Source organism: Phacochoerus africanus, chromosome 16 (genome assembly GCF_016906955.1).
Source record: "Phacochoerus africanus isolate WHEZ1 chromosome 16, ROS_Pafr_v1, whole genome shotgun sequence".
NCBI lineage: Eukaryota > Metazoa > Chordata > Mammalia > Artiodactyla > Suidae > Phacochoerus > Phacochoerus africanus.
In genome coordinates, this window is record NC_062559.1 from 8,030,859 (window position 1) to 8,048,426 (window position 17,568).

General features: G+C 45.2%; 1 protein-coding gene and 1 pseudogene across 1 annotated transcript; both read right to left on the reverse strand.

Annotated features, from left to right (window-relative positions):
* Positions 1-2,810: 2,810 nt before the first annotated feature.
* On the reverse strand, positions 2,811-3,577 carry LOC125117778 (olfactory receptor 9A4-like; annotated as a pseudogene).
* Positions 3,578-9,132: 5,555 nt separating this feature from the next.
* On the reverse strand, positions 9,133-10,109 carry LOC125117712 (olfactory receptor 9A4-like). Its single transcript, XM_047763771.1, has one exon. The coding sequence runs from the start codon at positions 10,107-10,109 to the stop codon at positions 9,165-9,167; it is 945 nt and encodes a 314-aa protein (XP_047619727.1). The 3' UTR covers positions 9,133-9,164.
* Between the last annotated feature and the right edge of the window lie 7,459 nt (positions 10,110-17,568).

Genomic DNA, 17,568 nt, shown 5'->3' on the forward strand with positions numbered 1-17,568 from the left:
GCCCGGGGGGAGGGGGAGCGAGTGCGAGGGATTGGGAGCTTGGGGTTAATGGATGCAAACTATTGCTCTTGGAATGGATTTACAATGAGATCCTGCTGTGTAGCACTGAGAACTATGTCTAGATACTTACATCACAGCAAGGCAATGGGAGAAAAAATTATATATACATGTATGTGTAACTGGGTCTCCATGCTGTACAGTAGCAAAATAAATAAATAAATAAATACAAAGAATTTGGAATGGTCTCCTGGGCCCCAGGGGTCACGACATACTCCTGCCTGCAGTTCTAGAGAGACCTTTCTGCCAATACAGCCTACTGACCCAAAGGTGCCACAGCCTTGCACTGGTGGATGGCATTGCACCAACCCAGGACTGGTCTAGCTGACCAAAGAGTACACGAAGAGGGGGGCTGCTCAAGGAGCCACTAGGCGGAGACAAGGCATGAGCATATGAGAGAAAGGGAGCACCAGGGACCGTAAAAATCACATTTAGGAGAAAGCAGAGTTCATTCGGTTATATACGCTGAAAGAAAGACAATAAAAAGTTAGGAAAGACTTGGGGCATCCCGTCTGCTCTCTGTACTTGTAAGAGGTTATCAGCTGCAGGTGCTCATCAGTACATGGAAAAGAGAAAAGAGACTGCATGTGTTTTGAGTAATTAGAAATAAACCATAATGGAGACCTGTAAAACCAACAGGCGTTATGGCCACCTAAGTAAACTGCTCACCTTTATGTCAAATGACAACGTACTACAATGACTGTGTACATCGCGACATGTATGTCGAATTCAATTGATGACGGTTTTATCGTTCATAAAAATAAGTATATTTTATACTCCCAGGCTTCACAATTTCGGGTTAATGAGCATGGCTGCTTACAATGTTTTAAGATGAGATGATGTGTCATGCGTTAAAACTTGCACAAAGGAAGTTGTCAGAAATAATTCATGTTTTGGTGGAGTGGAGGTTGAGGTTATATTAGAACTTGAGGGAGATACTAACTTTCTCTGATGGCATGAGCAAAGAGCAAGTGCTCCAGTGAAGGGGGCAAGGCTGCATCTGTGGTAAAGAAAAGAATAAACAGAATTCTAAGAAAAAGTAAGCCCCACATTCAAAAAAACAGAAAGAAAACCACAAACCTCTGTTTTGAGAAGGGAGAACTGAGGTTGACACATTTCCTGTTTTATGACAGAATTAACTGCAGGCTTTTATAATCAGGAAGTGTAGACATTGAGTGATTTCTCTAGTAGACAGCTCAAATTTTCCTCAAGACAAGGAGATACTTCTGCACCAGTTCTAAAAGTGGCCCACGCTGGAGTGGGGCTGTGGGTGGGGAGCATGTAGGAAGCGTGGACTCTGGTTTAAATTTGTTACTGGAGAGCTACTCGATCCTTAGAAGGGTAGATAAATGTGACCTTACTGGGCAGAGCAGTGTTATTTTTTTTTTAAAGCAATGGGAATTTAATAAACCATTGGACTGGAATTTTGACTTTGTGCCCAATATGCTATGTGCATCTGTACGGATGTCTTACCCTTTCTGTGCCTTCATTTCCTTACATCTAATATAGAGCAGTAATACTTGGCTCAAGAAGTAATATATTAAACAAGATTCTCACTATGTGTCTCAACGGCAATAAACAATAGGGGGAGCACTTTGTGGAAGAGCTGAAGTTGAGATCTTCATCCAAGAAGTGGTTCTTTAATTTGCTGGAAGCCGAAGGTAGGCAAGACACAGTTTTTAGAACCTGTTTACTCATTAACAAGATGGGAATAAAAACAAGCCCAAGTCAGAGAAAGGTGGCTCGAAAATTCTGTGTCCACACAGATATCAATGCCATGCTTCCCTTTGCTCGGGCTGGCAAACCAATGAGGCTTCTCTCTGAGTGAGCTACTGGTCACATGACTACAGTCAGAGATCCCTGTCCTCAGAGGGTTATAAATCAGCACTGACTGATAACTGACAGCATCAAGCAGAGGCAGCCTGTACCCATTTCCCCTGCTGCTGCCAAACCCCTGCTTCCAGAAGCCATATCCTCTGTTGGCCTTTGCCTCCTGGTCAGTCCCACTCCACTTCCTGCGTTTCCCTCCACACACGCTGAGCAGTAATGCTGTAAAGTCTTAGCTTTCCTCCACTTGACCTTCACCTCTAATGAACACTGTGACTTGGCACTCCGCAACCCAAGTTCCCTGCCGGGGACCCTCAAGCTTCCTTCAGGTCGTCTTCACTAGCCACCTGAGGCAGCAGAGGTTGTGACTGTCTCTTAAGCCGCAGCTCACGGTCAGTCTCTCTCAACTTGAGGCACAAAGAATCGGACTGATCATAGCACCTCATTTACGAGACATTCTCCTACTTGGTACATGAACGGTCCTCCTCTATGTACTTACGACTTCAGAGGACTTATGAGTGCCCAGTGTCCTTAGAGGAAGGATGTTTCAAGGAGAGCATAAAGATCAGTGTGACATTCAGAGAAGAAGCTGAAGATACCGAAAGTTTTGATGACAGTCCTTGAGTTTCAGAGCTCTTGATAAAGTGTTACAAGAACTTCTCTTGTGAGATCATCAAATTCATCTGTGACCTCCAAATAGCCAGTAGTCAGTTCTTAGGGTGCATCTTTCTTGGCATCTCAGGACCATATGACAGATTATCAGTGCCCTGGAAAACTTTCTCCACTGGGCTTTAAAGACACCCCTCTCTTCTAGTTTACTTCCCATTTTGCTGGCTAATACCCAGTCTTCTTCATTGATTCCTGTTTATTCATTGATCTCTAAACATTGGAAACTTGGAGCCTAGCCATTGGCATTATTATTTTCCCTATCTACGCTTGGGTTTCACGTAGAGGAACAAGCAGCCGCCATAGCCAATTACAACACAGGTGAAGTGGGAGGCACAGGTAGAGCAGGCTTTCCTCCGGCCCGACGCCGAGAGGATCCTGAGGACGGTGGAGACGGTGCAGCTGTAGGAGACAATTGTGGGGATCAGAGAACCCAACAGAACAAAAACAGCCCTTAAGAAGAGGATGAACTCCATGAAAAGAGTATTACTGCAGGAGAGTTTGCGCAGTTGCCCTCGGTCGCAGAAAAAATTGTTCACCACATTAGATTTGCAGTAGGAAAGCTGGAACGTGGCGTAAACGGGCCAGATTTGAAAAAGAAACCCAAACGCCCAGGACCCGATTACCACAAAGTTGCAGGTGCGGCTGTTCATAATGATGTGGTCTCTCAAAGGGTTGCAGACAGCCACGTCACGGTCCACGGCCATCCCTCCCAACAGGGCAAACTCCGTGGTCCCCACAGCAAGGAACAGGAAGAGCTGGGCGACACACCCAGGCAGAGACACTGTCTGCATCCCAGGGAGCAGCAGCCCCCACAGCATCACAGGGACGAGGATGCTTGGCACCAGGACATGGCAGAGAGATGGCCAAGGAAGGAATACATGGGGGACTGCAGACGTTTATCGACGCAGACGGGCGCGACGATGACCGTGTTTCCCGTCAGGGTCACTGAGTAGAGCAAGAGGAAGGTAGCAAAGAGGAAGCCAACGAGATAGAATTCGCTGGCACTAGAGTGATTCCCCCGCATTTAGTGCTGGACTTTTGTTCCTTGGGAAACCTAAAGAGCGAGAGAGAGCGAGCGAGCGAGCGAGAGCGAGAGCGAGAGAGCGAGAGCGAGAGAGCGAGAGCGAGAACAGGTTTCCAGCCTCAAGGAGACTGAAGACATTTCCTATTGGTGGATTTACACCCTACACTTGGGCTCCACAACGTGACATGGCTGTTTTCTGCTCCAGGTTGGTGCTGAATACTTTTAAAGGAAATGTGTAAAACATGGAGACGATGGGTATGTCTGAGAAGATGAGCAGTAGTCACCACAGCACCCTGGGCACGAAAACCCAGCACCCAGGATGCCCTCTTCTCTCTCACCTCACAGCACATGCTGCCATCTGTGCTCTCACCCGCACACCCTACTTCCCTGACCCCAACATACTCATTTATGCCTCAACCCCTTCCACCCTGGATGCCCTAACCTGTCTTCTATGACTATTTTGTCCGTGTCCTGAAAAACGCCTGTATATCGATAATTTTAAGGTTTTCTCTGACTAGTATCCATGCGGATGCAGGTTCCATCCCTGCCCTCACTCCGTGGGTTGGGGATCCGGCGTTGCTGTGAGCTGTGGTGAAGTTGCAGATGCAGCTCAGATCCTGAGATGCGATGGCTGTGGTGTAGGCCAGCAACTACAGCTCCGATTTGACCCCTAGCCTGGGAAATTCCATATGCCGTGGGTGTGGACCTAATAAGACAAGAGGAAAAAAAAAATATATATATATATATATACACAAACATATGCCAACAGACATATTTTAGATTGGCAAATTCGGCTCCCCTACATTGACATAAGGATTATCTTGAGCTGGTTACTTTTTTAAAACAGGAGATACTAGAAAAGCTCTGAACACCAGGTAGAAGTTACCCTTTGTAGGAGGAGTTTACATGTATCAGGGAGATCTCCATTTGGAAGGAAGTCTCCCTCTAGGTATCTGGAATAGGCCTCTTAAAACAGAGCAGGGCCCTGTGGGGCTCCTTTGTTCCCCACTGCTTTTTAGGAAATAGGCTTCATTCAGCCTCCTCAACCTTCCTTGAGTTCAAACAGTTGCTAGTCAGGGAAGGGAGTGTATGCAGAGACCAGGGAGGAGCAGTCAAGGATCTTGCAGCCTTGGGGCAGGTCCTAGTCCCTCCTCAAGGAATATACATAACAATATCTTTGAGTTCTTCCACAGCACCAAAACCCTCAACAAACGGAGGATGTTAAAGAAGGATTCTTTTTCTCTTTCTAAAATTTTTTTTCTGTCTTTTTAGGGCTGGCCACACCACAGCATATGGAAGTTCCCAGGCTAGGCATCTAATCAAAGATACAGGTGCAGGCCTCCACCACAGCCACAGCAATGCCAGATCTGGGCCATGTCTGTGACCTACACTGCAGCTCACGGCAACGCTGGATCCTTAATCCACGGAGCAAAGCCAGGGATCGAATCCATGTCCTCATGGATATGAGTCAGGTTTGTTATAGCTGAGCCAAAAGGGGAACTCCTAACGAAGCATTCTTCATTCTGGAAAGAGGGACCACCAGAACCAGTCCTGGGACCACTTAACACCAGCTCTAAAAAACAATGAAAGTTTGAGTCTACCCTGATCCTTATCTGTGGCCCTATTTGTCTCTCGCAAACTGTAAGACCACCTCCCATTCTCTCAGGGGGCGGGGGGAACAGTCTTTAGAGCATTAGCTTGCTGTGACCCTCCTTTGCCTGGCAAAGCAATAAAGCTATTTTTTCTCCTTCATATATATATCTATGGTTATAAGGTTTCTCCTAGCCAATCCCACCAAGACATGATTACTTATTTCCCTTGTGTCCACTGGATGCAGGCGCCATTTGCGCTACATTCATTTTAAAGTTGTTGCCTGTGTCATGTATCATTTGTGGAGTGCTGCTGGAAATTTGTACCTATCTGGGACATTGTAATAAGAGCTAATTTGAGACAGTATATTAAGTCCTTCCCTGACGTCTGGGGAGCTGGTTCCTTAGAGTGGATTAGCTACTTCTTCTGCTTTATTCTTTTTTTTTGGTCTTTTTGCCATTTCTTGGGCCGCTCCCTCAGCATATAAAGGTTCCCAGGCTAGGGGTCGAATCGGAGCTGTAGTCTCCAGCCTACGCCACAACTCATAGCAACGCCAGATCCTTAACCCACTGAGCGAGGCCAGGGGTCAAATCTGCAACCCCATGGTTCCTAGTCGGATTCGTTAACCACTGAGCCACGACAGGGAACTCCTGCTTTCTTCTTTTGATAAAAGTCATCCTCCATCTCTCTTTTCAGTGAATGTGTCTAAGCAGAAAGAACCTGGCCAGCTCCACGTTGGTGACCTCTAGCTCTGAGATTATCATTCCTCTTGTGACCAAATGGCACCAGGGAGGAAAGGTCCAGAAGGAAGAAAAAGCCTGGGACTTTCATCCCTAGCTCCCATCTGTCCTACGCAATCTCCATCCTGGAACCAGGAAACAAACAAAAAAAAAGCATCTCCAATTTAGAGGCAACATCCTCTATCTTACAAGGTCTCAAATCTCTACTTCCAGCAAGAGTCAAGACCTTCAAACAGGCAGTCTGCCCCATGAACCAAACTGCTGTGATCTCAGGCCCAAAGAGTAGCTTGCAAAATTCCAAAACACATACCTGCTGTCTATGACTTCCTATTTGCTCCAGAGCCCTAGGGGAAAAATACTAGAAGACACTGAAATAGACGATACTATGTTCCTTAGAAAGTCAAGCCCTTCTAACACCAGATGCAACTCTGCTCAAACGCCTCCTTTTCCACTCATCCTCTCTAAAATACTATGCACTGTTTGACCCTCTAATCTTTCTAGGCTGTATTTTTCTTTCTATTGGCTCCCATCAATATTTCAAATCATATTACACTTTTACTTTTTTAATTTATCACCAAAACCCCACCTTAAAATTAAGACTTCTCTGAAGCCTTGTCCAGTCAACCTGCAGTCTCCCTTCCTGGGGAGACCCGACTACATGGCCAACTGCTAAGGCAGAGATGACGAGAAAGGAGAGAGGAGGCTCTCAGTTCTCTTAGGCAGAGGGCTGTGCCTGAGGCCGGCACTGGGCATCCTCAGTGTGCTCTTGGCCAGGGCCGGATGCCTTGATGGAGAGTTCCTCTCTCTGCACCTGCCTGGGGCCACTCTTCGGCCTCTGGGGCTCCTTGTTCTAGGAGGCAGCTGAGCTCAGGCCTTCCCTTGGTGAGACCCTTCTAGTTCCTCCGTCACACAGGGGCATCTGGAAGTCACTCACCTCCAGAGAAGGGGACTGGAAAGTTCTATTGCCCTTCAGGCATCAGCCCAGGCTCCCCCTGCACGGCTAGTACAGAGCAACGCTTGGAAGACAGGCAGCTCTTCCTGCCTCCAATCATTTTTTTTTTTTTTTAGGCAAGAAATAGGTTTATTAAGACAGGATGCCTGTGAGAGATGCAAGCGGGCAGGCAAGGAGGCTCTGCTCCTGCCTCCGCTCATACTGAAGAACAACCGGCCACACACAGAAACACAGAGAAAACTCCAGAAATAATGGTGCTGAGAGGTGCCCACCGGTCCCTCTCTCTCGTTCTCTCTGCCTCTCTCCTCCTCTCCGTTGTCTGTCCCTAAGGATGGTTATTCCCTGGGGAACAATTTGCACAGGTTCAGAGACACACTGGGGATGCAGTCAAGGAACAGCTGAAGAAACGTGCCCGCTTCCCTCCTGAGGCGCATCAAGTTCTGGAACAGGGAGGTTTTGTGCGATGGACAAACTGGAAAGCTGCCAGGCAGGAGTTGCTCAACGCCCAGGCCACCTTCCTCCCAGGCCCTCACTTACCACCGCACAAGGCAGGCTGCGAACAGTCAGCCAGCTGAGCTGCTCTGTGATTCTCCCTGACTACCGTCAGCCCTACAGAGCCTAAGACACCCCCAAACAGCCGAACCCACTCGTAGCGCCAAGATATATGTCAAAATCCTAGAAGCCAACAAAGGGACTTCAGTCCAAATCTTCTCTTCATCTCCGAGACTGCATGGAGGCCATCTCTGCCAGATGATCTCTGCACTCTCTGCCACACACCCCTGGCCAGAGTCGGGATCCTGGTCAGAGATAAGAGGGAAAATCTTCCACCTGCTCCAACCACACTACGTGTTAACATCACAGCCCATTCCCGTCTCTCCAACATGTGTGCATTCCAGCTGGGGTTGTTCAGCCATACATTTCCCTCTAGAATTTCAAATGCCATAGGGCAACCTCCCTTTTCTGTTGAACTGAAAGGTAAAGGTTAAAAAAAATACTCAAGATTGACCTCCAAAATGCTATATGAAAGTCAGGATGGCTGAGATGCTGAATGAAATTGCAAGGTTGTATCTAAAATATTTATTTTTACATTTTCAAACACAACTGTCATTTTTTACCAAAATTAGCACAAGTCACAATTAAATATCAAATGGAATGATATAACACAAATGTCCCTCTCCCCATCTGATCAATTCTTTTGACCCCTTTCCTGGAGCTAAATGTTATTATTATCAACATCTAGTAGAAATCATTAGAGACTCGTCTGTATTAACACACCTCCCACCCTGATGTTAGTAAGGAGTGGGTTTCTCTCACAACTGCTGGTGGAGAAAATCTACAGGGAGGTACTCTCACTATCGGACCTTTGGTCAGAAACCTCAGGAAAAAGTTGAACCGTGAAGTTGGACTTGGCATCACTTCTGGAAGCAAGATAGGGCACTTTAAGAAGTGAGAAATCGTGAAAGCACAGGACAGTATAGGGGGAAAAAATCACAGGTCCTAATTAAGTCAGCTGTCAGAGAATGAATTACACTTTTACTTGCTTTTCCCATTCAAATAGCTGAATGTTTTTTTAAAAAAAATTAACAAATAATGCCATTTGCAGCAACATGGATGGAACTAGAGACTCTCATACTGAGTGAAGTAAGTCAGAAAGAGAAAGACAAATATCATATGATATTACTTATATCTGGAATCTAACAGAAACACAAATGAACCTTTCCACAGAAAAGAAAATCATGGGCTTGCAGAAGAGATGTGTGGTTGCCAAGGGGGAGGGGGAGGGAGTGGGTGGTTGGAGAGCTTAGGGTTAATAGACACAAACTATTGCCTTTGGAATGGATTAGCCATGAGATCCTACTAACACTGGGAACTATATCTAATCACTTATGATAGAGCATGATAATGTGTGAAAATAGAATGTGTACATGTATGTGTAACTGGGTCACCATGCTGTACAGTAGAAAAAAAACGTATTGGGGAAATAACTATTAAAAAAATAAAAAAAATTAAAAATAAATTTTAAAAATCACATATATTTTGAATATATACAATTGTCCAATTTATTTTGTGAGCTTTATTTTCACTACAGTAATGTGCACAAATGAATATACACACTTAAAAAACAATGAAGCAATCTGCCATGTAGGAATCACGGGCTTAGAGACTGAAGCACTGTCGCTATGCTTAAGCTACTTTGTTGATCATGAAATGTTTGAGGAAAAAAGCAATCATTTCAGATCGGAATTAGTGCTTTCAGATGACTCAGGCCCAGGACGATGAGGCCGCGATGGTCCTTAGGACAGAGCTAATCCTTGAGGAGTTGACAGCAGCGTTTCAGGACATCTCTAAAAGCCTCTACGAATTGGTCGTTCCGGAGGGTGAAGATAAAAGGGTTCAGAAAAGGGGTCACCACTAAAACCATCAGGGACGCGACCCTGTTGTACTCGGCTGCCTGAGTTTGCTTGGGTTTCACGTAGAGGAACAAGCAGCTGCCGTAGGCAATCACGACAAAGGTGAAGTGGGAGGCACAGGTAGAGAAGGCTTTCCTCCGGCCCGAAGCCGAGGGGATCCTTAGGACGGTGGAGACGATGTAGGTATAGGAGACAATTGTGGGGATCAAAGAACCAACAATAATGAAAACAGCCATTAGAAAAAGTATAAACTCTGTGAAACGGCTGTCATCACAAGAGAGTCTGAATAGCTGCCCTCGGTCACAGTAAAAATGGTCCAACACATTTGATTTGCAGAAGGTAAGGTGAAACGTGGCATAGACTGGCCAGATTTGAAATAGGAACCCAAACACCCAGGACACAACTACCACCCAGGTACAGGTGTGGCTGCTCATAATGATGCTGTACCTCAAAGGGTTACAGACAGCCACGTAACGGTCCACAGCCATCGCTCCCATCAACACCAACTCCGACGTCCCCAAAGAGAGGTACAGATACAGCTGTACGGCACATGCGGTCAAGGATACCGCCTGCATCCCAGGAAGCAGCAAGCCCCGCAGCATCAGGGGGACGGCCACGGATGTGATCAGGATCTCTAGCACAGAGAGGTGACCCAGGAAGAAATACATGGGGGACTGCAGACGTTTATCCACACAGACTGTCAAGATAATGATCATGTTTCCAAATAATGTCACCGAGTAGAGGAAGAAGAAGGTGGCAAAAAGAATACTATGGAGTTCTTTAGAGCCAGGGAAGCCAAGGAGATAAAAGTCAACAGCACTAGAGTAATTCTCCAACATTTAGATGTGTTCTCTTGCTCTCTGTGAAATCTAGAGGGTAAAGGAGAGACAACATACTTTTTTTTTCTTTTGTCTTTTGAGGTTCACACCCTAAAAAGACATATGGAGGTTCCCAGGGTAGGGGTCGAATCAGAGCTACAGCTGCCAGCCTGCACCACAGCTCATAGCAACACAAGATCTGGAGCTGTGTCTGCAACCTACACCACAGCTCACGGCAACGCCGGATCCTTAACCCACTGAGCAAGGCCAGGAATCAAACCTGCGTTCTCATGGATACTAGTCAGATTCATTGCCTCTGTGCCACCATGAGAACTCCTGCTCCTAGTTTTATACAAATCGAATCTGTATAGAATGAACATCAGGGACTAAAAATAAAGAAACATCATGGCAGCTTTACTTTTTACCTCCAAAGTGGCGCTTCTGTGTTTATTCCATGGATTCTGGATTCTCATGGATACTAGTCAGATTCGTTTCCACTGAGCCACAAGGGGAATGCTGAGACAACAGACTTCTAATTTCAAAGACATTTCCACGTTGAAAAAAATAGCTCCTCCTGCTCTCAGGCTCCACATCATAACCGCAGGAGTTCATCTTTCACTATTCTCTGTTCAAGGCCAATGTTAAATGTTGTATGAGGAACATGGATAACATGTGAAGATGTCCAAGGAGATAAGAAACACTCACCAAGATCACTCTGGGCATCAGAATCTGCCCACCCCAGAAACCACCCTTGTCTCTCAACACGCTGCTCTGATCTGCCACATGGGCCATGGAGACTGTGACCTCTTCCATCCTGGGTGCCCTAAACTGTCTTCCGTGCCCGTTCGGTCCATGTCCTCAAAAAGATGCCACATCTCAACAGCTACAACAAAGCTAATACCACCCAGACGCACTTACCGCTCCCTTGTTTCCTTTGAACCTAGGCTCATTCGCCTTATGGTCCCTTCAAAGATTTCACTTCAGTTCTGCGCATCATGATTTCTGCCTTTTGTTGACACACATGGAGAAGGGGTCTGCTCAGGACACTGTCATTAGATAAGAGCTATTTGGAGAGCAAGGATTTAGTCTTTCCGGGCAGCTGGCTCCTGGCAGTAGGCCGTCCACTCCTCCCTCCTTAGTCTTATGGTAAGAGTCACTTTCCACCTCTCTGGTGCATGACTGTGTCTCCTCTAAAGAAGAAGAGCCTCCCCAACACTGGGTCTTTGACCTCTAGCTCTGAGATTGTGATTCTTCTTCTCAACAGAGGACAGCAGGGTGAAGGGAACAGAAGGAGTGAAGAGGTTGGGATCTTCCTCCCCAACTCCCACCGCGCCCACATGATCTGGAACCAGGAACAAGAGGGGAATTATCTACCCTCCTAGGTCTCAAATCTCTAATTCCAGGAAGGAGACTGGACCCCCTAAAGGGCAGTCTGTCCCTGTTCCCATCTGGCCACGGTCTGAGTCCCACAGGGGAGCGTGGAAAATCCCCGGAGACCATCTGCTCATCTAGGTCCTCTCACTTTCTCCCGAGTCCTACAAGTAAGGACACGCATCAGAAAACACCAAAATAGATCACACTGAGCTCCTTATAACAACTGGATTCCTCCCCTCACCACATACAGGTCACTGTTCTCCAACCCATGGGCCCTTCCCCAATCTCTGAACTAACATGTGTGCTTCTTCATCCTCTGGCCTCTCTTTAGGCTGTATTTTCCTCTTCTTATTTCTCATCAATAGGTGAAACTGAAGGAATTCAAGGGACTCTGTCTTCCTTATTCACCATCAGGCCTCCCGGGCCAAGAATGGAGTCTGACATAGAGTAAGCATGCACTCTTTCATTCTTTATTCGGTGAATAAATCACAAAGAGGTCAATGAATAAACACAGAGCATCCATCCTGATGTGCTCTTCCTCCTCTTAGTAGACTTTCTTTTACTCTCGACTAAGGCACTGTCTGGTCAACCCGGGGCCCTTCTCCCTGCTTGGCCCCTACAGAAGGGCAGGCACATGAAAGGAAGAAATGGTAAGAAATGAGAGAGCAGGGTCTTAGGTGATGGCAGAGAGCTGCATCTGTTGCTAGCAACGAGAAGGGCTTACTCTGCTCTCTGCTCTGGAGGCAATGCTGGATGTAGGGCTGATTCTCCATGCAGTGTCCTTAGTCCACTTTCATGTTCTAGGTACCCTTCTTCTAGGTGGCGGCAAAGCCAAGAGCTTTCCATCCTGATCCTCTCCTCCTCTCTCCTTCGCAAAGGCAGACACTCACCTCCAGAGAAGAGACTTGATTGGAAAGTTCTATGGCTCTGGGATCAGCCCAGGCTACGTGCTATCTGATGAGAGCTAAGCATGGTCTGTGGGTCAAAGCAAGTTATTGGCATCTTCATTCTCAGGGAAAGAGAGAAGTCCCCACACCAGCAACTTCGGGAAAATTCCAGTGATAAAAGTGTTGTGAGAACCCAACTCTCTCTCTCCTTCTCTGTCTCCTTCTTTCTTTCTCCTCTCTATCCGCAGGGAGACTTAGTCACTGAGGAACTAAACCTGCCAAGTTCAGAGAAACCCTAGGGAAGCAGTCAGAAGAAAGCCAGAGAAACTTTCACCTTTCCCTCTGAGGCTAATCAAGTTTTAGAACATGGACAAGTTCTAAATGGGCAAGCTTGAAATCTCCTAGTCAGGAGTTTCTCAACACCCGGCCAGCCCTCCCTGTCCTGGTTGTCGCCAAACAGTCACACTGTAAATAGCCATCTCTTCTGTGTCTACACCCAATTCCATTCAGCCCTGCAGAGCCTAGTGACCCCCCCACAGAAGATACCACAAATGACTCTAAAACACACATCAAAAACCCAGTGGAGGAAGTCCCCATTGTGGCTCAGTGGTGACAAGCCCAGCTAGTACAACTAGCATCCATAACGACGCAGGTTCGATCCCTGGCTTTGCTCAGTGGGTTAAGGATCCGGTGTTGCTGTGAGCTGTGGTGTAGGCCAGCAGCTATAGCAGCTACAGATCTATCCCTAGCCTCAGAACTTCCACATGTCACAGGTACGGCCCTAAAAAGCAGGAAAAAAAACCCTAATGGACACCAAATGGCTTCTATCAAAAGTTTCCCTTTATCTCAGTCCCTAAGAAGCCCATCTTCTCCAGATGATCTCTGCACCCACCCTCCCAGATACCCTCTGACCATAAGTATGGGGAACTGGGAAGAGAGGAAGAAAGAGGATCTGCATACAAACCAAGCTCACAACCTGCTAATGCCACAGCCTGTCCAGTCTCTCCAGCCTGCATGCACCCCAACTCTGCTGCTCAGACATATGCCCCCTCTTGGGTCCCATATGCCACCAGGGCACCTTCCTGAGCTGCCTGAAGTGAGACGTAAAGGCTGAAGAAGCAACATGCAGAACTGACCCCCAAAGTAATATATACAAGTGAGGATGGCTGGGGTGCTGGATAAAATTGCAAAATGACATTTAAAATACTTCTATCGACACTTTTAAAAACAACGTCCACTTACCATAGCATTAGAACAACTCATGGTACACAATAAAATAAAAATTTCTAGAGGGATATAAAACAAAGTGCAAGGGCCCCTCTCCCCGATGTCTGACTTTCTGAAGCATCTCCTGGACCTAAGCACTATGAGTAGTAGCCATCAGACCCATACAGAAGCTTGCTAGGCATCTGCAGGCATACGTCTGTGTGGTCCTTACTTGCTAGTTCAGCCAACATACTGACCTGCTACTTTCCTTCGGTTATGTGTTTATGTGTGTGTATACATCTCTCACATTGCTAAATAAATATTCACCTTATGAAAAAAAAACCTGACATTTACTTAATGAGGGCTCTGCTGATGAACAGTTTCCTTCAGTTCATCACCGGTATAGAGACACTCCAACAAACAGCTTCTCCACATGTATCTACATTAGTAGTTACCTCGTCCTAAATGATATTAATTTCTTAGCTGTTATCAACTAGAGCTCCAAAAAGTTGTATCAATTTATAATGTCTTGAAATGAGATTATATTGAGACTTTCCCTACAGATTTCCACAGGAAGTAGGAGAATGGCCTCTCAGTGTTAACCCTGTGCAGATTCCAGAAGTGACACGAACATCTCAGAAGCCAATAATCACATTGTGAAGTAAAGACACATCCCCGAGGTCCTCATCCCCATGGGAACAATGCTGACAGCTGCCCAGAATACCTCTGTTCCAGTACCTGCCTGTTAGCTTCTGAGCAGGTGTATCAGGTCATGTGACGACTGTTGGAAATACACAAAGCAAGGCTGCTGGCACATCCAAGGAAGGTAGACTCTGTCTCAGAAGCCATATTGCAGAACCCGCTTCTCTAATTCAGGGCATGCTTCATTTCCCTCCAGTGTTGTTTAAAGCCAGAGTTCCCCAGTAGACACTTCAGATGTAGGAAGGATTGCACACTAGTAAAATCCATTGGGAAAAATTCTGTCAGTTTTTTGTTGGCTTGTTTGTTTTGCTTTTTAGGGCCACAACTGCGGCATATGGAGGTTCCCAGGCTAGGGGTCAAATCGGAGCTACAATTGCCAGCCTATGCCACAGTCACAGCAACGCAGGATCCGAGCCGCATCTGTGACTTACACCACGGCTCAAGGCAATGCCAGATCCTTAACCTACTGAGGGAGGCCAGGGGTTGAACCCACAACCTCATGGGGGTCCAAGTCAGATTCGTTTCTGCTGTACCACCATGGGAACTCCTCTGTCAGTTTCTTAAAGCTAAATATGTACTTACTCTATGATACAGCAACTCTGCTCCCAGGTATTTACCTAAGAAATGAAAACATGTCCTTACAAAGATGTCTATTTTAATGTTCATAGCACTTTAATTCATCATAGAAAGTGACACAAAACAAATATCTATCAAGAAGACAATGGTCCCCATACCAAAAAAAAAAAAAAAATCAAAAAATGGGCAGAAGATCTAAACAGACAGTTCTCCAAAGAAGACATACAGATGGCCCAAAAAACACATGAAAAGATGTTCAACACCACTCATTATTAGAGACATGCAAATCAAAACCACAATGAGGTACCACCTTACACTAGCCAGAATGGCCATCATCAAAAAGTCTACAAACACTAAGTGCTGGAGAGGGTATGGAGAAAAAGGAACACTATTACATTGTTGGTGGGATTTTAAATTAGTGCAACCACTGTGGAAAACAGTCTGGTGAGTCCTCAGAAAACTAAAACTAAAAATAGAACTACTATTTTATCCAGCATCTATCCAGAAAAAACGACGACTTGCAAAGACACATGTACTCCGATGTTCACTGCAGCACTATTTGCAATAGCCAAGACGTGGAAACCACCTAAATGTCCATCGATAGAGGAGTGGATCCAGACGATGTGGTACATATATACAATGGAATATTACTCAGCCATTAAAAGGAATGAAATACCAGCATTTTTAGCAACATGGATGGACCTAGAAACTATCATGCTAAGTAAAGTCAGCCATACGATGAGACACCAATATCCAATGCTTTCACTGACATGTGGAATCTGAAAAAAGGACAGACTGAACTTCTTTGTAGAACAGATGCTGATTCACAGACATTGAAAAACTTATGGTCTCTGGAGAAGACAGTTTGGGGGATGGGGGGATGTGCTTGGGTTGTGGGATGGAAGTCCTGTGAAATTGGATTGTGATGATCATTACACAACTACAGATGTGATTAAAAAAAAAAAAAAAGACAATGGTCCTTGCTATTCACCCACTCTGTACTTGCAAATTCATGTACTCACTAAAACTCACTTGCAACTCCAAAATCAGTATTTCCAAGGCTTTTCTCAAGGTCATTCATGGACACAGTCATGTATGCTCAGAACAGGGGAAAATTTGAGTCACCCAGTGCACATGTTCTCAACTGAAGTTGAAGAAGGCAAGACCCTTCTTCTCCCATGCTGAAAACGTCTCTCTCTCTAACTAACTAGCACCATGTTTTCCGCATTTTTGTGGGCTGTATGGATAATAGTGCTGTCTGAAATCCCAACAGCACCCCAAGCATGGCACTGAGTGTGGTCTAGTGTTCCTACGTGCGAGAAGACAGTTTATCTGCCTTACGGAGAAAAGAAGCTTAGACTGGTGTTAAACAAGCTTCGTTAGAGTCAATATTCAGTAAACTTCATTCAGGCATGAGTTACATACAGGCTGCTGGAAGTGTGTCAATGTTAATGAACCAATAATATATATTAAGCAAGGCGACTCTGACATAAACAAACATAAATCAAGGTTACATACAGATCAGTTGATAAAAACGTTGTGATAAGTGTTCCCAGGAATCTATCCCAATATTTCTCCTACAGACAATGATTTAGTACTCTGTGCCCCCAGCAACCTCGTAAGACATAACTACCTGAATAATGAGGATCAACTGTATACTCATATGATGAAAGCGTACTCAGCAATGAAAAGTAACAAACCACTGATACACACAACACAGACTAACCTCACACACATTACACTGAATGAAAGAAGCCACACACACCAACGAATGAACACTTTGTGATTCTACTTTCAATGCTCTAAACCAGGCAAAAATAATCATTATCCATGTTTAAAGAAATCTCCAAAGTGACTGCTGGCCCTGGAGGGGAAACTGACTGGGAAAGACTAGGACAGAATTCTGGAATACAAGGGACAATGTATGTACAAGGGACAATGCATCTACTGCTAAATTCTATCTGCTACCTTGTTATTCAGGATTTTTACTGCTACATTTACGAGCTATAGTGGCATGTAGTTTCCTGTCCTTATAAAATATTTGTCAGATTTTGGTAATCTTCATTATTATAAAATGAATTGGGAAACACGTCTCCTAACATATGGGAAAATTTGGAATTACAGACATATTTATCTTATTGTGCTTCATTTCATTGTGCTTTGCAGACAATTGCATTTTTTACAAATAGAATGTCTGTGGCAACTGTGCATTGTCAGATGATGGTTAGAACTAATTTATCAATCAAGTATTTTTTAAAATTAAGGTGTGGACACTGTTATTTTAGACGTAATGCTTTCACACACTTAACAGGCTATATAGCATAAACATAACTTGACTGTGCACTGGGAAGTAAAAAAAAAAATTCATATGACTTGCTTTATGGTGATATTCACTTTACTGCAGTATCTGGAGCTGAACTGACAATGTCTCTGAGGCATGCCTCCACTTCCCCCTAAAGGGTTTGGAAGTTTGCATTAGTTTTATGTAAGTTTTCTTTGTGAGAAAGTTTTTACTTACAGGCTGTGGTAACCAAATAATGCCCCTCGCCAAAAAAAAAAAAAAATCCACAACCTAATGCCCAGAATCTGTGAAAGTTACCTTATAGAGCATTAAGGACTTTAAAGCTCTGATTAACTTAAGGCTCTTAAAATGGGGAGATTATCCTGGAGTACCTGGGTGGTCTTCTACATCTGGCAACATCTCCTGTGATATTCCTTGCAGTATTATAGTATTA

Excerpts from the sequence above, each read along its gene's own strand:
- LOC125117712 (XM_047763771.1), bottom strand. The coding sequence starts at position 10,109 with ATGTTGGAGAATTACTCTAGTGCTGTTGACTTTTATCTCCTTGGCTTC.